We start from the raw sequence: 22,313 nt of genomic DNA on the forward strand, positions 1-22,313 counted from the left end.
CCAGATACGGTAAATAGAAGGATAATGGAGGAACAAAAAACAGTGGGCTCAGTGTATATTAGCATGGGTAATGTAGATGCACTCACTCATGAAGCACTGGACAGATAATTCATTGATTTCAGGATCATTGTAGTGAATGAGAGACTCCTGAATGGGGACCTGGATGAAAATAAAATAGTGTGCAGTTAGTTAAGTTTTATTTATTCCAGAAAGTCCCATTTACATGACTGTTCACTTTGAACTCAACAAAGGATGTTAAATATCTCAACAACTTCGACCGCAAGGCCTTATAAATAAAACACAGTATCCTGATGCCTTCTGGATGTCAGTGATGACCTCTGACCTTTTCATATAACTCATAGCAGTGAGTGTGATAGTTGTCTGCAATAATGAATGGAATTGTACTTTGTTAATTGATCTCCAGTGGTTTAAGGGTAGTAGCAGCATAGAGAACATGTGTATTGTATTTTGTTTTTTCATTTGAGATAAAGAAATAAGCTCTCTTGCGTTATAAGAATCCAAATAGAATTTTTACCTTTTGAGTATGTGAATTTGGTAGGACAATCTGCTATTGAACCAAATTCCTAAGTACTTATAATACTGTACTGTATCTACTGAATTTCCATCAAGAGTGGTTAATAGAATGAATGCATTTTGTCTTTTTTGACTTTAAAACAAGCTTTAAATTAACAAAAGAGGTCTGGAGTTCATCAAGAGCAGACTGTAACCTGGAGAAAGCCTGGTTTGTGATGGAGGCAATGCAATACAAGATGGCATTATTAGCATAAAAATAGACATTTCACTGACCAATTGGAAAGTAATTATAATTTATGTTTACAGTAAATAGTTTCAATCCTTTGGGGAAACCTTCCACAACCATCTGGAGACTTGATTCTAAACCACCGGCAACAAGAGTCCAAACTCTACCAGAAAGATATGATTTGAACCAAGTGTAAGCAGAATCACTAAAACTGATGGAGAACAGCCTGTTTAACAAAGTGATACGATCAACACTTCAACAAATCTAGAAGAAGTGCAGCACAATATTGATTTTTATCAAGCAAGTAAAAAGTGTGATACACTAAAACAGCAGTTATATCACTAATATCCGGTCTAAAGCCTGAGTGCTGTGGCTGATTTCTCCAGAGAGGCCTGTCTTGCAGTCAGCCAGTGATTCTAGCATTTTAGACAGGCAGGCCAGCTTAGACAAAGGCTTATTGTACACATGTACAGATGTGTTCATGTACAAAAAATGCAGTCCGTGTAATTACACAGCATGGGAAGTGATGTCAGAGGGATTATACTGTCTTACCTGTGTGTGATGAACCATATTTGAAGAAGTTCTTCCACTGTCTGACAGAGCTGTAGTCCCCACTCTTTAATAAACAAATAACAGTAGCAAAGAATTAAACCCAAACTACCTCAACGGAATCAACAACATAATTAGCATTTTTCTATCATACCTAAAGTACTTAATGGCAAATTTAGCCATGGCCGAGAGGATCTCCAACTCATGGACTGAGCTCTGGACCGAACTCTGTACCAACCCCTGGAGCAAGGCCTCTCTCCTGGGCCACTTTGAATCAGCACTTTCCATGGGTGTGGTGGTTGGAGCTGGAGACAGGCCCTTGGGTGGACTGACAAGGCTAGTGCCTCTCATGCTTTTCCTCCTATCATCTCTTCGATCAAGTTGGAGACAGTGGTAGTCTGGGGCAGCAGATGGCTGAGTGATGTCCTCTGGGAAAAGACCAGAGCGCCCTCCCTTGGTGCCGAAAAGCCAGCCTGGTGGAACACACACAAAAAAGGTTATTCTGTGTTGAGAAAATGTTGATATGCATCAAACGATGAACAAAATAAGGCATATCTAACCCTAGAAACTATCACAAACATATATCTGGCGTCCAGATAATGACCTCACCTGTCTGTAGTCCTTCCATTGGCAGCAGTTTGATGATGTCACCCTTGCTGAAACTGAGCAGACTCTTCTCATCTGTCACAAAACTCTTCAGAGCAACGACATGGCCCGAGTCCTAGAGAGCAGGGAGAAAGATGTCCAGGAGGCTAATATACGTATGGACTAAAAGTGATGGGGTTCTAACACAAGCGAGGAGTCACGTGGCCAAAAGATGCTACAAAGCATCAAAAGGACAGATGACTAGATGAAAGATGATGGCAAAGAGAGAAGAACTACCTTGATGAGCTCCTGAAGGAATAATCGGATCATGGCAGTGATCTGAGGAGCTCTGGTGGACTGCAGCGCCAAATTTTCACTCTTCAGCTCCAGTTCCACTCTGTCTGTACCGTGGAGGTCAACTGACAGCAGATCTGCAAAACTAAATTCATGCAGACCTGAGTTCAAATTCTGTCCAAGACACATGAGCTGCAATGAATTAAGATGAAAGAAACTATGACTGACTGCAACAGTGGAACTTAGAATGAGTAGAGAATGAATATCAGACAATGCCTATGATACTTAGAATAAAAATCTGCGCTAACCCAAATGTTTATATTAACACTGGAAAAAATTAACGTATAATGTGAAATGTTCACTTGTAGCGATGGACCCACAGAGAATTATTAGCAACTCTGCAGTTTGAGCTAATTGTTTTGGTTTTAAAGCCTGCAATTTGACTTATTCAGTTTACTCTCAGTGCTCTCATCAACATTGTTTCGAAGACCAGCGGGCAACTGTTTTCAGACAAAGTTAGCAACCTAGGGGAGAATTTACCATCTATGGCGCCAGATATTTCCCTACGGTAGTAACCAAAAACAGAGCTAAAAGGAGAGTAAATATTGGACTTAAATTAATCAGGTGGACACATAAAGAACTCCAAATGAATGCTTAAATTGCTCTGTGTGTGCTGGAGGTGTAAGTAGCCAACTGTATACTAACCTGTTCTCCATATCAAATTTAGGAGGTCAAAATATGTCAGTGTTGTGTTTACTTCTTGTTGCGCTGCCCCCAAGTGGCCAAATAATGCAGGTTTATGGTTTCTCCAGGTTTGTAATGATTACGAATTTCTGTAACTGTCCCCATGCTAGAAAACATCTGATCTTAATTACTCTTTTTATTCTCTTGTACAGTATCTCCTCATTTCGTGCAAACAATGAAAATGAAGTAAATGACACAATATTGTGTGAAACACTCAAGGTGTATAACCGGGGACAAATCCTTTCTTACGAAGCAGCATTGAAAACAGCTACAACAGCCAGATTGGCAGACATTGAAAAGGAATTGTTAACAGTGAAACAGTCTGACAAAAACTTCCTTATATTCAAATATGGACCTATAACTCCATTCTCACATAAATTCTTAATTCTTACTTATGAGGCAGACAGGATTCATACAGTAAGAGATTGAGATTTGTTGTGATGTTGTCAGTGTACTTTGCCAGTGTTAGGACACTTGCAGCAATGTTCTGAGGGAGCTGAAGTTCTCTGAGTGGTTTTTTGGGGGCAACCTGAGAAAAGACCATTACTCTAGTAGACAAAGAGTTTAGATGAGCACCGAGTCTTTTTTTCTTTGCGCCAAAGACAAGCTGTTTGTATTTACATGAATGGAGTTTGGGCAGAGAGCCTATGCAACTGTTGTCATTTTATGGCAGAGCTGCATTTGGGCGTTAGTACATGTGGTCGATGATTCGTATTATTTGGCATAATTTGCCCTAACTGAAACATGTAAAAGTGAAATAAGAGTGCCAAGGGTAGGCATTTCCCCCAGCAGACATTTCGATTTGTCATAGTGGGAAAAGCAAAGCTCTTACTTATAACATTAATGATGGCTCTGTTCTATTCAAGTATCCTGGTATGTCATGAGAGTGTGATAGACAGCCAGCATGAGCAATACCAGGACCCTGAAACTGAAGCAGTTAAATGGAATTCAGACAACACATTCATTTTATTAATTACCCCTGTCACATATCAGAATGTCTTTCTTGAAAAAGGCCTATTGAGCGTTGGGGAACTCTGCACATCATGTACAGTAGGTTCTCTTGGATACATATTTATATATTATATACATACTTTATTTGTATGATAGAACAGTGGACTACTGACATATGATAAAAGATTAATACGGTACAAGGAAATTATGCTTAATATAATTTGTTAAATTAAATTAACAAGTGTTGATCCTTATTTGGTCAGCTGAAATCTGGTGTTTACCAATCACAAAGAAGAAAAGCAGAGTTGTTGAATGTTTCATCTCAATTATATAACAAATTTGTTTAATTTTGTTTTTTTTCTATTGTTGATTTTACTAAACCACGCAATATTGTGTTCAGCATGATAAAAACAGAAATAGATTTTTTTTAAAGATGGATGATGTACAAGGACTGAGTCGAATACTCACATTTACAACTAATAGAGAAAGTATAGAAGATGAAGAAAAAAAGCCCTTTATCAGGAAAGAAATTAGGCTTGTACCTTTTTTCATCTCCTATTCAGTGTAAAATTTCTTTTAACAATAACATACAACATTCCTTTGAAATGGTGCACATAGACATGTTTGAGTTTAAAATAGATGTGTTTCTCTTGGTTTTGTATGTGTGTTATCTGAACATGTCTTATTACTCTATGTTTTGGATGTTTGATATATATCTGTGTCTCATCAAGGCCAGTTGCGGCCTTGGGGCAAAAAGTTGCCAGGTCGTCATCAATCCTTGTTCCTCACACCATCTGAGCAGTGTGTACTGTTTTTCTATGCTAGAATACTACTAGAATACTAATACCATGCTCTGCAAAGATTTTACTAGTATACACTTAACCCATCCATAGTTTGAATTTGTTGATATAACTTGTTTGAAACAGGGCTTGTATCTTGATTTTTTTTCTCTGATTTTAAACGGATATTTTCCTTTTTAAAAATCTCTATACATCAGAGACAAAAATGTATATTCAAAATTGACGTGTTCGATTTTTAAGAAAATGTTACAAGAAAATAAAACCCTGTAGGTAGTGTGCTACTCTGTTTGAACCAACTATCTGCTGTGAGCCATTTTCGAATCTCACCTGAGATTCTGTGGTTCGGTCCTTCTCTCATTTTGTTGATTTGGGTGACACAACTCAACAGTTTCACGACAGAGTCACAGCAATTCTCAAACTTATCTTTGAATCATGTCAAAAACTTCTTGTGTTCATTCAGCTCCTTAACTTATGGAGAGACCTCTCGCTAGGACATCAGAGTTCACCTGAGAGTCACTAACAAACAAATCAGCTGGACAAGCTGTGGCTAATTTACTTTATAAATAATGCTCATGTCTTGGTAACTCATTTGCTGTAACAACTCTGCTCTTGATCCACTCATGGAATCAATTTCAAAGAAGATAAATGTTTAGAATGATTAGATAACATTCTAATTAGTTAAGCTCAGCTGTTACTTGCACTTCTTTAAAAGGACGTACTTTGACTTTGGCCGGCTTTTTCTCCTACAGTGATACATTTGTTTTTAAAATCACATGTCTGAGCAATGGTCAAAAATTGGCTAACAACACCTAACCCCTTAAATATAAGCACTGTATAATATTGTGATGAGTGGACGACCTGCTCTGCCTCCTGAGCCGCAGCCAAAGCTACTCCCGAAACAACTTTGCTTGGTCTGTATTTTATTGTAGTTACTTACTAAATAAAAAAAATAAAAAGACGGGTTCAACTGTCAGCAACACTCAGATAGAGGCCACAGCAGATTTTATACATTGCTTAATGGTGAATTGCCCATAGAGACTGAATCTGCGACCTTGGTTAGTACCAAGTACCAAGCAAGTTTGATATGTGGATTATTTTGCAATATCATTTAAATATGGCTGCAAAGCTATTCGACCATCTGGTGAGCAGTTTTGATGGAATATACTATATACAGGCTCCTTGACGCTTGCCCAGTTTGTAATCCAGCCTTGTGTCTTGAAAATCCCAATTAGGATGGGGCACATGTTTAGCATGACACAGAAGGGAAAATTTACCAATATCTTGTCTTGAAGATAAGACTCAAACCACTTTAATTGAAACAAGAATAAAACTGAGAAGTGAATTTAAAAAAAAAAGATTTTGCCCACTCTCTGTTGTGTTATATCAGATGCATATTTACCTGTAGCTACTAAGCATACGGAGGTTTTTGGGGTTGATGCCTGATGCTCTGACCACCTTCAAGAGATGAATCCCACGATGAGACACACCCAAAACCTGAGCATCCCCACTGTCCAACTGCAAAAAATACCGACATGGGAGAGGTGTTTTTTAATATTCGTAAATGCTGAATGGTCACCTCTTTTAAAAGAAATAATGACATTAATGTGTGAAATGCGTGGCTATTTTATTCACACTTTATTGTGTTTTAAATAAACTGATACATTTTCCATTTTTGCCCATCAATCTGCATTCAGTAATCCATAATGGCAAGTTGATGTTATTAGAAATATTTTACAAATTTATCAAAAATCAATCAGTTTCAGAAGTCCTCTGCAGAGATGGGAGAATCTGCCGGAAGGACAACCATCTCAGCAACCGGGGGTGTTCAAATTTTTTCATTCCACTGTGCACTAAGAAAGAATGTTTTTACCTTGTCTCCTGCAAAACAGTTTATCTTTAACTCATGACAATAGCATTTCTTATCACAGCTATGCAGACAACACTCATTTATACTTAGCTCTCTTACCAAGTGACTATGGTCCCTTAGACTCACTCTGTCCACGCTTACAGCAACTAAATAGATGGATGCAATTAAAGTTCCTTCCCACATTACCCACATTGTCCCCAGCTTTGCCATAAATTATTTTTGTCTGGCTCACCTTCACAGGGAACAGTCGACTAAAGTAGTTTTCCCAGTTGTCTCGAGCAGCAATGACAATCCTCTTCTTCATGTTGTCATCCGGGATGGTGCTTATAGTCGTTCCCACACTGAAATTTGCTATAGAGGGCAAACAGTAAAAATGGGATAATGGAAATAATAAATAATTCAGAAAACAAATTAGAAGTGATCCAGGGCGTACTCGCTGATATACAGTAGAGTATTGTCACCAACCACTTGTAGAGAGTGGTCCTAATGTTTTTGTTAGCCTGTAACAAAAACATTATAATCAATATTATATTAACTGCAGAATCCAGCCTAACGATAATCTGTCAGATCTCTCACCTAGCAGATCCTTCATCCTCCTCCGCTCCTCTCTGCTGATCCTCACACAGCTGTAGGAGTATGTGTCCCTCATGATCTTAATAACATTATACAATGACAATGTTAGCGTTAGCGTTTAAGTCCTCTGAAGTGCAAGGGAGATAATTAGCATTGCATTGAAGGGTACTGTAGATAAATCGGATTGTTCAGGAAACTACAGTATATCAGGCTAAACACGAGGACAACTGTAAATACACTAACCTGTTCACATAACAGATTGAGGATATAGGGCTGGTTGAACATCTCTTTCGGGTAAAACACCTGAGGACAAATAAATTATACTAATGGTCAGCGAAGTGGGCCTTTATGACAGTAAGGTGTCCAGTTAAAATCCCACGTGTAAGGAAAGGCATTATTTATTCATGTAATGCACTTATATCAGAGAGAATACAGCTGTGTTCCCTTGTTGTTATTTCTGCTGCTACTGGTGGATGAAAAGTTGACAATAAATAGTCATTCATTATTTAAATTTTTGTACATCAACTCAATGTACACGTCCAACACAAAATATAATGTACAATATGTAATATAATACATGTTGCATGATCGAAAAGGAGCAGGGAGAAGAAAATATTAATATATATTTTTAATATAACTGTAATTGTTTTTGTATTTGATAATTTTAACAAATACACAGAGAGGGATGCTATGGGTAATCGTGGGCCACAGTAGAGCCAATGCCTGCGCTTCCCAAATCTCAACGTCACGTTGTATGGACCTGTGCATCATGCAAGCTGGCAGGATGATTCGTCTCATGTCAGGAGGTGGGTTTGAAACGGAGACGAAAACCAAATGTTAGCGTACTACATCAAGTATAAAAGACAGAGCCATGCAAACGCACGCGAGAAACTCCGGTGCAAATTTGCCTACGTGCAGCTCAGAGAGGCATACTTCCATTTTAAGATGCGTGTGTTAAGCAGGCTGCTGCTGGAGAAGCCAGTATGGTTCAGGGGTACCAAACAGCAGACACGGCTTGTCAGGATACGTCACTGACCTATTTCTCCATGTTGATGTACCTCAACGCCCCAGAAAACCAGCAATTTTATCCCATTTGCTCCCCCCGATGAGCATGACCCGGCTATAGGATCTTGACTACTACTTCCTTCTTTAGGATACGTGTGCTTTGTGCTGTGACTTGATGCTCCACATGTGTTGTACATTGTCCTTAGCCACTGGTGCGTGCACAGACCGTCCAAGGGTCAATAGCAAAAATAAGAAATGGATACCTTTAACACTTGTTGGGCAAAGGTCATCTTTGAGGTTAAGGTTATTTTGACCCTAACATCACACCAAACCTAAAACCTGCATGGACAGTTTTTTGGGGCCAGTTGGGGGCAGTGGACCAAGCTAAAAAACAAACACTGACTTATTTTCGCCTTTAAAGCAAATGTGTGCAAACAGCTGCTTATATACACATGGACTCAGGAACTCATGGAGCAAAATTCTTTTCTAGCTAGGCCACTTGATGAATGTAAATACAATATCCCCTCTCCTTTTAGCAAAGCTATGGGTTGAAAGATGCTAATCTGCAGAGCTTGGTAATAATTCTCCTTGTCACTTATTTGTCATTATGAGCGACACCTTTCATAATACACAATTGATCCATTGATAATATAAAAATATTGATTGGTGTAGCTTTAAATGAACCACTGGTCTCCTGATAAATGTCCTGTGTGTGTTTGTGTGTGTTCATTTCTCACTTCTTTTCGCATGAACAGTTTTCCTGGCATGTTGGAGTAAGTGAAGTAGACACCAGGAGAAAAGCGCTGGAGCTGGGACTGAATGCTGTCCATGTCTGATATCATATCTTCAGTTAATAAGGAGTAAATGGAGAACACATGAAATTCTTCACGTTAGTGAGCAACATTTGTCAGCTTAAACATAATATCATATATAAGAGGCCTTTTAAGCCTTGTAAACATAATTTCTGGAACACATGACGCAAGCGACACCCACTGAGAGACGGGGCAGCCATGGATGGTGGGTCGGGGATGTCCCGCAGGATGGACGCTTGGTGTGGAGGAGGTGGTGGGGAGTCAGGGGGAGCAGGCGGAAGGCCGGGGAAACCAAACAGGTCTTCAAGGGAGCGCTGCTTCTGCCTCATGTTGCTGGAGATGACGCGGGGACCTGTGGAGGAGGGAGGTGACGGCGATGTCCTGAGAGGAGGCTGCTCCCTCTCAAGCTTGACAGGGGGTGGAGGAGGTACCCACTTCTTCTGCTTGCAGAAAGGACGGGAAAATGTGAGGATGTAAAACACGGTAAACATTGGATTTAATTTTAAGTGGATAAAACAGCAATTTTTGGCCATCAGTTTGCACTCAATTACCAAGAATGACAAAGTGAAAACATGTTTTTAGATATTTTCACAAATTTATTGAAAATCAAAACATGAAATCTCTTATTTACAAAAATACCAGAACCTTTGCTGTGGCAATCCAAATTGTGGTCATGTGCATCCTGCTTTAATTTAATGCATTAACTATCTTTGAGATTTGTCTAGCTGTGTCTAGAACTTGCGTCCTCCTGTGGCAAAATTAATTGACTGGACATACTGTAGTTTAGAAAGGCACACACTTGAACCCCATGGAATATTTGTTGAGAGGCCTGAAGATGGCAGTTCATAGCTGCTTCCCATCCAATCTGATGGTTTTTGAGAAGATCTACCAGAAAAAAATGGGATTAACTGTCCAAATCCAGGTGTGAAGATTGTGTGTGTAGAGATTTGCCCAGTAAGACTTGAAGCTGCAATTCCTACAAAAGGGTTTCTACAAAGTACTGGACTAAGGGTGTGAATACTTTTTTAAATGAGATATTTCACTTTTGGATTTTTAATAAAGTTGAAAACATTTCTAAAAACTTTTAGAACTTAATTTTTTCCACCTTGTCATTATGGGTTTTCGAGTATAGATTGATGGGCAGAAATGACAATTTTATCCATTTACAATTAAATATAAAACACAATAAAGTGTGCAAAGTGAAGGAGTCTGAATACTGTCACTGTATTTCAGAGAGAAATACTCAATATGAGTAACAAAATAGCAATAGCGCTTTGACTTCTTAGAGAAACATAGATCCATTTTCTTTTTTATTTGTATTTGGACTTCCCAGTCCACCCTTACCTTCTGTTTTGGCGCTGGTGCTTTGTTTTGGAGTTTGGCCAGAGCTTCCTCTTTGGGGTCACACTTCTTTATAAACTGCCTTACAGGAGGTCTGTGAAGAGAACAAAAGCAGTATATCACAAACATTACAGAAAGGATCATTTCTATTCCTTGCTAACCGGTCACATGATGGCGGTTATCAATTTGGTAAGTCAACCCAGGTTTTCTCGAGCGCATTCTCATGAAAGCGGTGGTGTTTACAGCGTATGATCGATCGTAAAGATGAACAAGTCCACTGGCAGTAGAGCGGCATCTGTTACAAACGAAGAGCAAGCTATAATATTGGACAAACACGAAGAAGTTAAACACATAATCCAGACTACAAGCAACAACTGCCAAATGCAGGATGGGCAGCTGCAAAAAATGTATTATAAGTTATTAGGCTTATAATATCTCTGCCTTATCATTAGGGCACAGGTAGATCTTATAATTACATTTGTGTATTTCAATCAATTAATGAGTTGCTTAGATGTATTTTCACAATGACAATCTTAGCTTTATTCCTTCCGCTGCAACCCTGGCGGTGTCAAACGGACTTGAGAGCAAATAAAAAATAAAAAGCGGTAAGTAGCCTTCATTTCCTATCTTATAACTACAACAAGTATAAGGCTTTAGCGCTTCAATCAGTCCCTGTTGTAAGATGATATCGGTATACAAAAGCAGCCAACAGGCAAGAAAAAATGAAATGAAGAAGACGGGAGGGGGCCCTTGCAGCTCAGTCCCGCTGTATGAAGGTCGCTCATACAAAAAATCGTCAGGGAAAGCCAAAGGGGTGTGCCGGTCTCTGAAGGGACCTTTGGGCGGGCTCTATGGGATCTTCTAGGAATGGTGATGCCATTTTCCCAGGGAACTGATTGGTCAGTAGGTGGTGCTTTTACACGTGTTGATCTGTTATCTCGAACATAACGTGCTCCGTAGCGGGGTTACACCTGAAGTTACCTTGCTAACCCCAAATCCTGCCTTATAGCACAGGCCACAGAGAAGCTCTTCAAGGACTCCGGGTAGCCTCCGGCCAGATAGTAGGAGGGGGAATAAACATTTGCAATCCATGTAAGACTCTGGAAAACCAGAGAGTTTAAAAGTAAGTAAAAAGGAATTGTTGTCCAGGTTGCCCGGGGTGCTTACATGTCCCTAATTCAAATCCATCGACCTCTGTTAAATGCCACCTTCCCCCTCTCTCTCTCTCTCCCCACATTTCCAAGTGAAGAATTATGGAACTGATATGAAAGCCATCAATTAAACTCTGGGAGACTAAACAACAGGACTGAGACTGACTGAAAGGAGGTCTGGTTCCAAACGGACTCCAGTTCCGGCTTGTTTGTGTTGGGCAAGATAAACAGACCTGCTACAGGATTCTATGATAGTAGATATTTATGATTGCGTGGCATGGATTACAAACTCTAAATTATTACAATGTCTTTTCTTCATTTCACCGTACCTACAAATATAAGAAATACTGTATATGAATCATCCCCTGCCCAATTAGTGCCAGAGCAGCCATCCCATACTAAACTCCTGTACATGTGCATGTTTGACCTATAAAACCCATGTTTTAATGTCTTTGTTCATCATATGTGATGTGAAAAATACGCCGGCCCGTAAGGATAATAAGAGAGAAACTGCAAAGATAAGACAAACATGCTCCAAATCCAGAAATGCTACAAATCCCAAAACGGATACAAGAGTGAGAGCCCAAACATTAAGGGAAACGCGCTCCGAATACAAAAGCACTACAAACACAAAAACTGACATTATGGGAAACCAAATCAAGAAGTATAACAAATACAAAAACACTTTTTCCCTTGAAAAAGTCTGTTTATGGATCTAAGTGACGGCGAGTGTAGTAAAAGATACACCCGTTATCCTATCTTTAACGAATATTAAAAATCATGCAAAAGGAGAAGGAGAACTAAAAAACTCTTAAACAAATTTTAGTTTTAGAGTTTTTCAGATTCAATACCGTAAATTAGTACGTGTGTGCATGTAATAATATGTGTCTGTTTTAGTTACATTTTTACTCCACTATCCTTAATCAGGAAGTGTACCGATAAGTGATTGTGTTGTTTGGTCATGAGAGTCATGTTTAGTATCATTCTTCTTGTTTCAATCTCAAAATGCTAAATCAGCAATTGAAATACTATAATACTATATTGGAATTCATGTGATCATTGTAAAAATAACAATTCAGTCAAAAGAGTAACAACTTTCAGATGCAGTGCCTGTCGGTTCCCGGAGAGCAGGGGAGTGACTCTGCCCCCAGAAATCTGCAATCCCCATGACTAGCCAGATTGCATCTTCGGGGTGGTCAAACTAAAAACCTCTAATCAATAGCCGACTCCTCCGTCAGACCCCATTCAGATTACGCTTCACAACTCTGGCACACTCATTCATCAACTTTCAGCTTCATATTCCAGCACACTGAACAGTCCGTTGGCTCAACACAAATTCGTTGTGGACCCGACTCTGCAATATAACAAGAAAACTCCCCAGGGTGTACAGAGGTATTCCCAAAGGCCCTCAATCAACTCGCTCAAATCCTGATGAATTCATAAGCTATAACATTTATTGGCAATTCACAAATAAGGTGCTGTGTCGCTGACTGCCACTTGTTAGGGTAATATTTAATCCGTCTATCAGGCCTCTGTCAAAGAGATATAAAAGTCTGCTACTCATTTACTCAGTCACCATAGCTCTGCACTACTATTCCCTCTTTTCCTTTTGCGTCTCTTTTTTGTTTTAGTAGTGGATTTTTCCGCTCCGCTGTTTTAACAACAACTGACCTGACAGACTGAAAGGGTGTTGGCTCTGGGTGGGGCCGGTTGTTGTACTGTTTGATGATTTCTCGGATGTTGGAGGTGGGTTCCTGCCGAGGCGAGGTAGGTGCAGATTTCGGGGCGTCTGCTTCCCCGGCAGGAGGGACACGGGGTCTCTTCACTGCAGAAGAGGCGAAGCAGAATTCATATTCCAAGCTCTTCATTCAATTCATTTTCTATGATCTAATTACTTGGTATCTTCTCACAGAAAATAAAAATCACATTACATGTTATCACATAAAAGGACAACAGGAAGACTAAAAAACACCTGTGCTCCTTTTCCTTTTGGGCACATTTATCCTTGAATAGTGACCTACATAGCATATAATATAATAGCTACTGTATTTGAAGGTAAAGGTGGACCGATATCCTTAATATTTCTAGATTCCACATAATACTATCTCTCCTCTTGAACTTGTTTCTTATTCTTACCATCTGGCTTAGGTGCTGTCGGTGGGGGTGATGGACGATGTGATGGCGGGGAGTGTTGCTGCTGTCTGGGTGGATTGGAGTGGGCCGGCAAAGGCTTTGGGGTTTTGGATTCACCTTGGGGCTGAGTGCCTTAAGGACAGTGGAGGAGAGAGATGGCGGAGGAATGAGAACAACCAAAACCTCATCGGAAAATTACTGTAAGCATGATGATTTAAAGTGTTATGTATAGCATTTTAACATCAGTGAGCCTTCTTAAGAAATTCAAAAGAGGAAACTATTAGCCCCAGCCTCTCCTGTATTTTACTGTATATTTAACAATAAGTTAGATGTAGTGGAAAATCTCCTGTATTACTTTATAACACACTGCGCTTTCACAAAGAAGCTGCATGTATTATTAATGGTTGCTTTGTCAGCTCAGCTCACCAATATTTTGGAAGTATTCCCTCTTGTCTTTGAAAGACTGCAGGTCATCCAGTTCTGGTAATTCCACTTTTCTCTCTGGCTGCAGAAGAAACGGACACACACGCAAACACACCCAGTGACATCAGTGGAATTTAAGTATAAGGTTGCATAATTTTATATATTTCTTTATTGTCAATAAATCCCGTGTGAGCCTCGCTGGTGCCCTAGGTGACATGTTCCTTCATTATAATGAACACGCACACTGTAGTTTATTTGGACTCAATCCGACATACATCATCCTGCTGCTGGAAATATTCACTAGAGCACCAAGTGTGGATTAATCCACCGCTAAAATAGTCCCCAACAAACACACTAAATCCTCCTGTTTGAGTAACATTTAACATTAGTGGCCAGCTGTTTAAGGAAATTACTTAGCTTTACTTAAATATGAAACTATATTTTTGTGAGCAGTTTTTAAAGATTTCTGTCCTCAGCAGGAACCGAGAGCTACATACAGGGTAGGGGAGTCGTGAGAGACGAACTAAAACGTTGGTTTTGGTCTTTTCAAGGGATTTGTTGACAGTAAGAAAAATATTTCACTGATGAATACAGTGACATGCGGAAACGTTCTGGAAACAAACTGGAAGCTTCAAATTACGATGTTTTGGTGAAGAAAATACAAAACATAATCAGCATACAATTTGAGCACACAGACTAGACCAAAGGTAAATGATCCCCATGGTGAAATTGGGCCACGGCAGTAGTAACAGGTAAAACAATAAAGTAGAGGTTACAACAATGAGAAAAAAGCAACCAAATGGGAGGGTATAAACCTGAACATGAATAGGGACAGTTTGTAGAAGAAAAGGTAAAAAGACAGTGTAAGATAAGGATGTGAAAACTAGCACATTGGAGATCATTACAAACGTGTACTGCATACCTCTGGCTGAGGCTGCCTGTAGGTGGAGGTGCGTTTAGTTGCGCGTGTTTTGGGCTGGGCAGGCGCAGGTGAGGGAGATCGAGGGGAGGGTGAGCGAGGGCGTTCCCTGGAGCTCCGACCAGACCGACGTCTCTGCTGGCTCTCCTCCTCCTGCTGTCTGTCCTGCTCCTTCTGTCTCTGCGCCTCCCTCTTCAGCTGCTGCTCCTGCTTCTTCTGCTGCTCCTGTATCTGCTGCTGGGACAGACTCATTGCCTGCAGGGTCATCTGCTGGGCCTGAAGAAAAAGGAAAGAGGAGAGGAAAAGGGAAATACAGAGTTGGAGGGGAGGTGGGAGAAGAAGTTTGGGAAGGCAGACATGGGTGGAGGAACGATGACAGGATGAAAGAGTGCTTCTCCTCACCATGAGCAATGCCTGCTGGTTGATGAGGGCCTGCTGTGTCGCTGCCGTCTGCATTGGGTCAGGAGGAGCAGGCATGGGAGCCTGAGTCATCATCATGGCTGTGTAGGGACGATTATAAACTGTTTGTAAGGTAAAAATCTGCTACATTTAAATACACAACAAAGGGGCAATGCATTCACTTTTATTGTTTATTTATATTTTTGGATTTTCACAAACAGACCATGGCATGACGTAGCATTCAGCATACACCATGCATATACAATGTCGCAAATATTGGAGGGTCGGGTGGGGTTTGGCTGGGAAGGGGGGCAGTATAATGGCCAGTATAATCCTTCTCCCTACATCAAATCGTGTTTCTTCACACCAATTATGGTGTATTGTGTTTTTATTTGTGTCAACAAATAAATGACTTTGTCCCGTATAATTTTGTTGGAGGGTGTAATAAGCTGCTTGCTCAGTCCTTTTTATTTATTTGTGAATTTGTTAAGATTGCCTGCCAGAAATACAGATTTACTACGTATGATGTTTGCTTTTGCTAAACATTCGTAAGTTATTTTCCAAGTAAACATATGGATGGACAATAAGAGATCTGCGCATATAACATTGATGACAACTAATCAATTACCAGAATCCAGTCTTCACATCAAGGTAAAATCATAACATTTGCATACACTAAGTGTGCCATGTGATTTATTATCTTTTATTTACATGGTGTGAAATAAGCTCTATGTGAAATTCTCTGCATTTACTGAATTAACTGGATGAAAAGTTCATGTAGGGGGATTACCTGGCATGGTTGGCATGGCTGTCATATTTGGCATCATGGGATTTGCACCATATACGGGCACTGAAGGGTTAACTGGCAATCCTGGAGAGAAAAAACAGAGTTTTTCCGGTCCCTTACTTGATATGAAAAGGATTCAAGGCTTGAGAAAACATCTCCAATAGGACATAAAAAGTTTGATTATTGGCAGCACACATCAACTTTCTCACTTACCCATAGGATAGCTAGGCATTGTCATAGGCATACCTGAAAAATAGAATAATCACTTCAAGTTTTAATGGGTAACATTTGCACTTAGCTTGAATGTAATTTAAGTTGCAATTGTAAATCTATTACATTTAGCATAGACAGGCAGGGGTATATTGTAATTCTGCTACCAGCTCTGTTATTTTGCAGCTCCTGTAATCTTGTTATTCTGTATTCTTAATACATTGCTAATTTGTAGTTCCTGGTTGTATACTCTATCACTGTTTTGTAATTTTAGGGCTCATTAGGTTAAATTTGGGACTTTTTAATACCACATAGAAAACAATTTAATACATGTTTCATGAAAATACTGGTCAATTTATGAAAGTACAATAGAAAACCAGGGGTGATATGGAATGGAATGATCTATAATTATATCACATTTTTTCACTAGTTCCCGACAGTGCATAAAAATACTTCCTGATGATATAATTAATGTAATTAATGTGACTGTGCATGAAATGGATGGATTAACCAATTTATAATTATTTTATGGTTATTTAAGTTTTTCTAAAAATCAGCCTATTTTGAACTAATGACCTCCCTAGACACTGTCGCTAGCAATAGTGACAGTGTTTGTTACAGGTCTGATGGTGCTGACTGAAACTCTACAAAAATGGACTGAATAGCCTCACATATAGTCATATACAGAAACATTTTAGAACATACATTACTGCCTGCAACAGGCAAAGGACAAGATTTAAGACTTCTGAGGAAGACTTTTTATTACCTTCCAGGCCTGTTTTGACAAAGCTGAATTCGAAGCTTAAAAAGACTTTTCAAGACCAGCAGATACCCTGTTTTACTACTGCTACTGTCTCCTCTACAAGAGGAATCCTTCTTCCTCCTCTGTTGCTTTTCCTGATCTTTTCCTTACCTAAACTGAGGGTCTAAGGAAAAAAGGTGGTTTATGCTCTTCAGATTGTAAAGCCCATGTGACTGTAAATTTGCACAATATTAATGAACTTGACTTTACTTGACCTTTATGCAGTTACAGTATATTTGTGTCTCATTTGATCACATATTTTGTATTCTCTAACTATTATTTGTGTGATAATTACATCTCTACAAAATATGACTTTTGTGCTCGAAAAAAAATCTTTGTGCTTAAAATTTCATTGTATGCTCGCAAGTGAAACACAGATCTAATTCCATATACATAACTTACAGTCTTGGTTGAAATGATGTGCATCCCTGAATTTTATGTACAGAACTTAGAATATCTTCAGAAATAGATGCAAATTAACCAATTTTGTATAATCAGAATATTTAATAAAATGTACAGAGTTACTGAAGAAAAGCTTTCATACATTGAAAAAAAATACAGACATAAAATGTATGATTTACACAATTCATGGCACCCTTTTGATGAATTTAAATCGATTTCTCAAAAAAATAAAAAAGACTGACCTGTGCTTAATTTTCAATGTTCACCTGACCTAAATTAACCAATGAATGACGGTTTTACTGCATTAAAAAGGGGCTGTTTGTTTCCAGTTTCTTTTTCATAATGGCGAAGACAAGAGAGCTGTCTGAGAGAAATGAAATGCTATTATCAAAAAACATAATTCCAGAGGCTACAAGGCAATCACCAAAGATCTTGAAATCCCTGTTTCAACAGTTTGTAATGTTATCAAAAAGTGTCACAGTCATTAAACTGTTAATGTCACATCTCTTCCTGCTAGCTAGTTCATGTTTTCCTTGTTTGTCATATTTTATATTTCCTATTTTATTTTTATGTCGCTCAGCCCTGCCCGCAGATTCCACTTCCTGCCCTCATGTGTCTCCTGCTGCTGTAATTGTCTGCCCCACCCTAATGTGTTGTATCTGTGTCTCATTGTCTCCCCTCTCCTAGTGTACTTAGTCAGAGGGAAGCTCTGTGCCAGTTTGTCACCTTCCACAAGGTGGACAGATCTAATGTCAAGAGGAGCAACTTACCTCCGTGTGTCAGGGTGTTAGGGAGCTGAACAAATAACATGAAGGGTTCCAGCCGAGGCATGGGAAGCTGTGAAGTGGGCTAGGAATTCCCCCTATCTGCTTCCCAGTAGACTTTTCACCAATATGCTTTGCAAGATATTGACCTAACCACTCTGGGTCCGATTCTGCTAGAGCCATCATAGAACTGCTCCAAGGTAACCGACAGGTCTCCAACTACGCCACTGAGTTCCGCAACCTGGCAGCAGATTGTGGTTGGAACACTCCTTCCCTGCTTCACACCTTCCATTAAGGGCTCTCAGATCTGGTAAAAGACTGTTTGGTATCCCCAGAAATTCCCTCTGACCTGGACTCCTTCATTGCTCTCACCATCAAGATAGAGAATCACCTATGAGAGTGAGAAAAGGAGGGGAACAGACAGGCCATTGATCTGCTTTCTCGGAGGAACCCATGCAGCTTCGATGCGCCTGACTCACCCCTGAGGAGGGACAGCACTGACTTCAGGAGGGAAGATGTTTCTACTGTTCTCAGCTGGGACATTTCATGACGTAATGTCCAGTAAAAGGCCGGGCTCACCAGTCAAGGGGAGGGCACTGGTCAGCCGTACAACTTTTTCTGTGTTCCCTTCTCATCCCCTCATACAAATCAAGATAACCTGTGCTTCCCATTTTCTGTGTTGGAAGGTGTTGATAGACTGGACAGACCATGCTGGAAAAAGATGACTGTGCCATTGATCTGCAGAGGATGTCTATACTCTTTGCCAGCTCCAGTTACATGGCACCAAGATTTTCACTAAGCTAAATTTTAGAAACACCAATCTTTAGCTCTTTTCCATGCTTTAGTTAACAATGTGCTGCGAGAAATACTTGACCACTTTTTCTTCATTTATGTTGATGACATCTTCATTTTCTCCCCGGATGAGCAAACCCACATGCAGTATGTCCAGCAGGTCCTGCTTCGTCTTCTGGAACACAAACTCTTCGTCAAGGCAGATCGGTGGGAATTCCATGTCCCTTCACTCTCCTTCACTCTCCTTCTACCAAGGTCAGTGCAGTGGCTGATTGGCCAACACCTTCCACTAGAAAACAACGCCAAGGGTTCCTGGGCTTTGGTAATGAACCTTAACCTCTTCTAATGTCAAGTCTCAGTGGTCCCCTCAAGGAGATGAAGCCTGCCAGAAGCTCACGTTCTGTTTCAGCTCAGCCCCCATTCTCAGGTTGCCTGCCCCACATCTCTTATTCATCATGGATGTAGACACGTTAGCATACGGGCTGTTTTGTCTCAATGTTCGCCCAAAGACAATAAGCTGCATCCATGCACCTTTCTGTCCAGGAAGCTTTCCCCATCGGAGAGGAACGGTGATGTGGGGAACAGGGAGTTACTGGCAGTCAAGGTGGCTCTGGAGGAGTGGAAGTTGGAAGGGGCAGAAAAATCAGTCTGGAGTATATCCAGACTGCTAAGAGACTGAATTCAAGACAAGCAAGGTAGGCTTTTTTTTTAAACAATTCAAGTTCACTCTGGTCGCCCTGGTTCCAGAGACATTAAAACAGATGCTTTGTCTTGCCGGTTTGGTTCAGAGACCTCCATCAAACCTATTTCACACATATTGCCCTCCTTTTCTGTGGTGGAGCTAGTTACGTGGGAGGAGATCGAGGACAAGGTCAAACAGGCTAATGTTAACTCACCAGCACCGGACGGCTGCCACCCGAACTGGTTGTTTGTTCCTCTCCTCTCCGTTCTTAGGTTTTTCACTCGACCCATACCTCACTGTTCTCCTGCCATCCTGGAATCAAGTGAACCGTCTTTCTCATCAAGTAGGGCTTTTGGTGGCCATCCATTCCATGGGAGGTAGGAGAATATGTGGTAGCCTGCCCAGTGTGTCCTGGAAAAAGACCCCTTGTCATCCATCCATCAGTGTTCCTGGTCTGACATTTCTCTGGATTTTGTCAATGGACTCTCGCCATCAAAAAGTAACACCAACGTGCTCACGATTTTTAAAGAGGTGCATTTTAACCCCGTGCTTAAACCTCAGTCAGCCAAGAAAACGGCTGAGGCTCTGTTGTTTCATGTGTTTCATCTGCATCTGGGATGAGGGGTAAGACCAGGATTTGCAGTTCATCTCTAATTCTGGAAGGCATTCTTTTATCTCCTAGGCCTCACACTCAGCTTCTCTTCAGGTTACCACCCACAGTCTAACCTGGAATTGGAATTGAATGAACCAGGAATTGGAGACATGTCCTCGCTGTTTCGCCTCACATAACCAAGCCACCTGGTGCATATATCTCATTTGGGCTGAATACATTCACAACACTTTACCCTGTTCAGCTTCTTGTCTCTACCCCTTCTTGTGTGCCAATGGTTATCATTCACCCCTGTTCCCTGAGCTGAAGGCCAAATTAGGGGTTCCTTCTGCCAAAACTTTCATCTGTCGTTGCCGCCAGGTTTGGAGGCGCAACCATCAGTGGCTCCTCAGAATCTCTGTTTCATACAAGAGAAACCCATCAAAGAGACTCTGTCTCCCCTCTCCTAGTGTATTTAGTCTCTGTGCTCCCTCTCCTCTGTGCCAGTTCTTTCCATTTAACAAGCATTCCAGCTGTTTATTCCTAGTGTTAGTCTTCCTGGTTTCCTGTGATACAGTTAAGACACTTCCAGGAAATGGTGCTAAGAAGAAACTCAGCAAGAGAAGGTTTATGCAGATTGTGGAAAAAATACCACACAAGACATCTAAAGAGCTTAACACTGACCTGGACTATCTGGAGTGGCTGTTTCAGCCCGTATCATATGCCACACACTAAACTAAGTAGGGCTCCATGAGTGAAAGCCAAGGCATGAAAAGGCAAGACTAATGTTTGCAAAAACTTTCATAGATAAGCAAAAGCCTACACATAATGTTCTATGGACAGATGAAACCAAAGTAGAGCTCTTTGGGAATGCAGTGCATCAGTTTGTTTATAGGCGACAAAATGAAGACCATAAGGAAAAGAAGACCGTACCTACAGTAAAACATCGTGGAGGTTCTATCATGCTGGTGGGCTGCTTTGCTGCCTCTGGTACTGGAGGCATTGAATGTATCAAAGGGATGACGAAATCAGAAGATTAGGCATTTTAGAGCAAAATGTGTTACCCAATGTCAGATAACTAGGTTTAACAACCCAAAGTACACATCCAGCAGGACAAAAGAATGGTTGAAAAGGGAAAAAAAAAAAGGCCAGCAATGAGTCCCGACCTAAATGCCATTGAAAACCTTTGGAGAGAGCTGAAATCTATGCAATGGAAAAGTGGCACAGTGGCAGAGACTACCAGCAGAATGGTACAAGAAGCTTCTAGATGGCGACAAAAAACATTCAGAGGCTGCCATTGTTGCCAAACGGTCTGCAACCAAACGGTAGCGAAAGGTGCTAATAATTGTGTCTGGGGTACATTTTGTGTTAGCGTGATTTCACTGTTATGCAACTTTTGTTTTTTTAAATTTTCTTTTCTTCAGTAACCTTAGAATTTCAACCAGGATTGTAAAATCCTTGTTCTCACTTGCAGAAAAGTTAAAGATCTGAGAACAATACAAAACATGTAGAATATTAATTTATTTTTGAAATATAATGTAAGAGATGTTTCTTCCAAAATATATTATTTTAGGTTGAAAAATGACAATTTAAGAATGTTTAATGCAACTAACAACTAATGAAACTATACAGTACTCTAAGTGATTATAACTAATATGATGTGGACTGTAATGTGTAGATGCAGCAAGAGATACAGTTTTCCTACCAGCTCCATAAATGCCAGGCTGCATGGGTCCGATCCCTCCTCCTCCTCTCATCCTGCGGTTTAGCATGGCCACTCTTTCCATGTCCTAAACACACACACACACACACACACATACACACCAACACACACAAACACACACACACACATATTTATATATAAACACAAACATGAATGAGTGATACATTACATTGTGAGTGACAGAGCAGCCACAAACAGAAGCAGTGCAGTTACTGCAAAGATGGCAGGAAAGACAACCCAGTGACTTCACACTCTC

The 22,313-nt window shown here is 40.3% G+C and overlaps 1 protein-coding gene across 1 annotated transcript in view; it reads right to left on the minus strand.

Moving 5' to 3' along the window:
* myo15b (myosin XVB) overlaps positions 1-22,313 on the minus strand; it is a 72,079-nt gene that overhangs the window by 10,811 nt on the left and 38,955 nt on the right. Inside the window, exons 37-56 of the mRNA XM_040135983.1 lie at positions 22,040-22,124; positions 16,307-16,339; positions 16,097-16,177; positions 15,310-15,407; positions 14,911-15,183; positions 13,992-14,070; positions 13,569-13,697; positions 13,104-13,257; positions 10,285-10,375; positions 9,122-9,380; positions 8,866-8,972; positions 7,367-7,426; positions 7,127-7,202; positions 6,783-6,901; positions 6,083-6,198; positions 2,192-2,333; positions 1,919-2,030; positions 1,464-1,782; positions 1,313-1,376; positions 87-159 (exon numbers count right to left, since the gene is read on the minus strand). Of these exons, the coding sequence (XP_039991917.1) occupies positions 87-159; positions 1,313-1,376; positions 1,464-1,782; positions 1,919-2,030; positions 2,192-2,333; positions 6,083-6,198; positions 6,783-6,901; positions 7,127-7,202; positions 7,367-7,426; positions 8,866-8,972; positions 9,122-9,380; positions 10,285-10,375; positions 13,104-13,257; positions 13,569-13,697; positions 13,992-14,070; positions 14,911-15,183; positions 15,310-15,407; positions 16,097-16,177; positions 16,307-16,339; positions 22,040-22,124 (2,470 nt within the window). The remainder of the gene's footprint in view (positions 1-86; positions 160-1,312; positions 1,377-1,463; positions 1,783-1,918; positions 2,031-2,191; positions 2,334-6,082; positions 6,199-6,782; positions 6,902-7,126; positions 7,203-7,366; positions 7,427-8,865; positions 8,973-9,121; positions 9,381-10,284; positions 10,376-13,103; positions 13,258-13,568; positions 13,698-13,991; positions 14,071-14,910; positions 15,184-15,309; positions 15,408-16,096; positions 16,178-16,306; positions 16,340-22,039; positions 22,125-22,313) is intronic.

Source organism: Xiphias gladius, chromosome 9 (assembly GCF_016859285.1).
Source record: "Xiphias gladius isolate SHS-SW01 ecotype Sanya breed wild chromosome 9, ASM1685928v1, whole genome shotgun sequence".
NCBI classification, from domain to species: Eukaryota; Metazoa; Chordata; class Actinopteri; order Istiophoriformes; family Xiphiidae; genus Xiphias; species Xiphias gladius.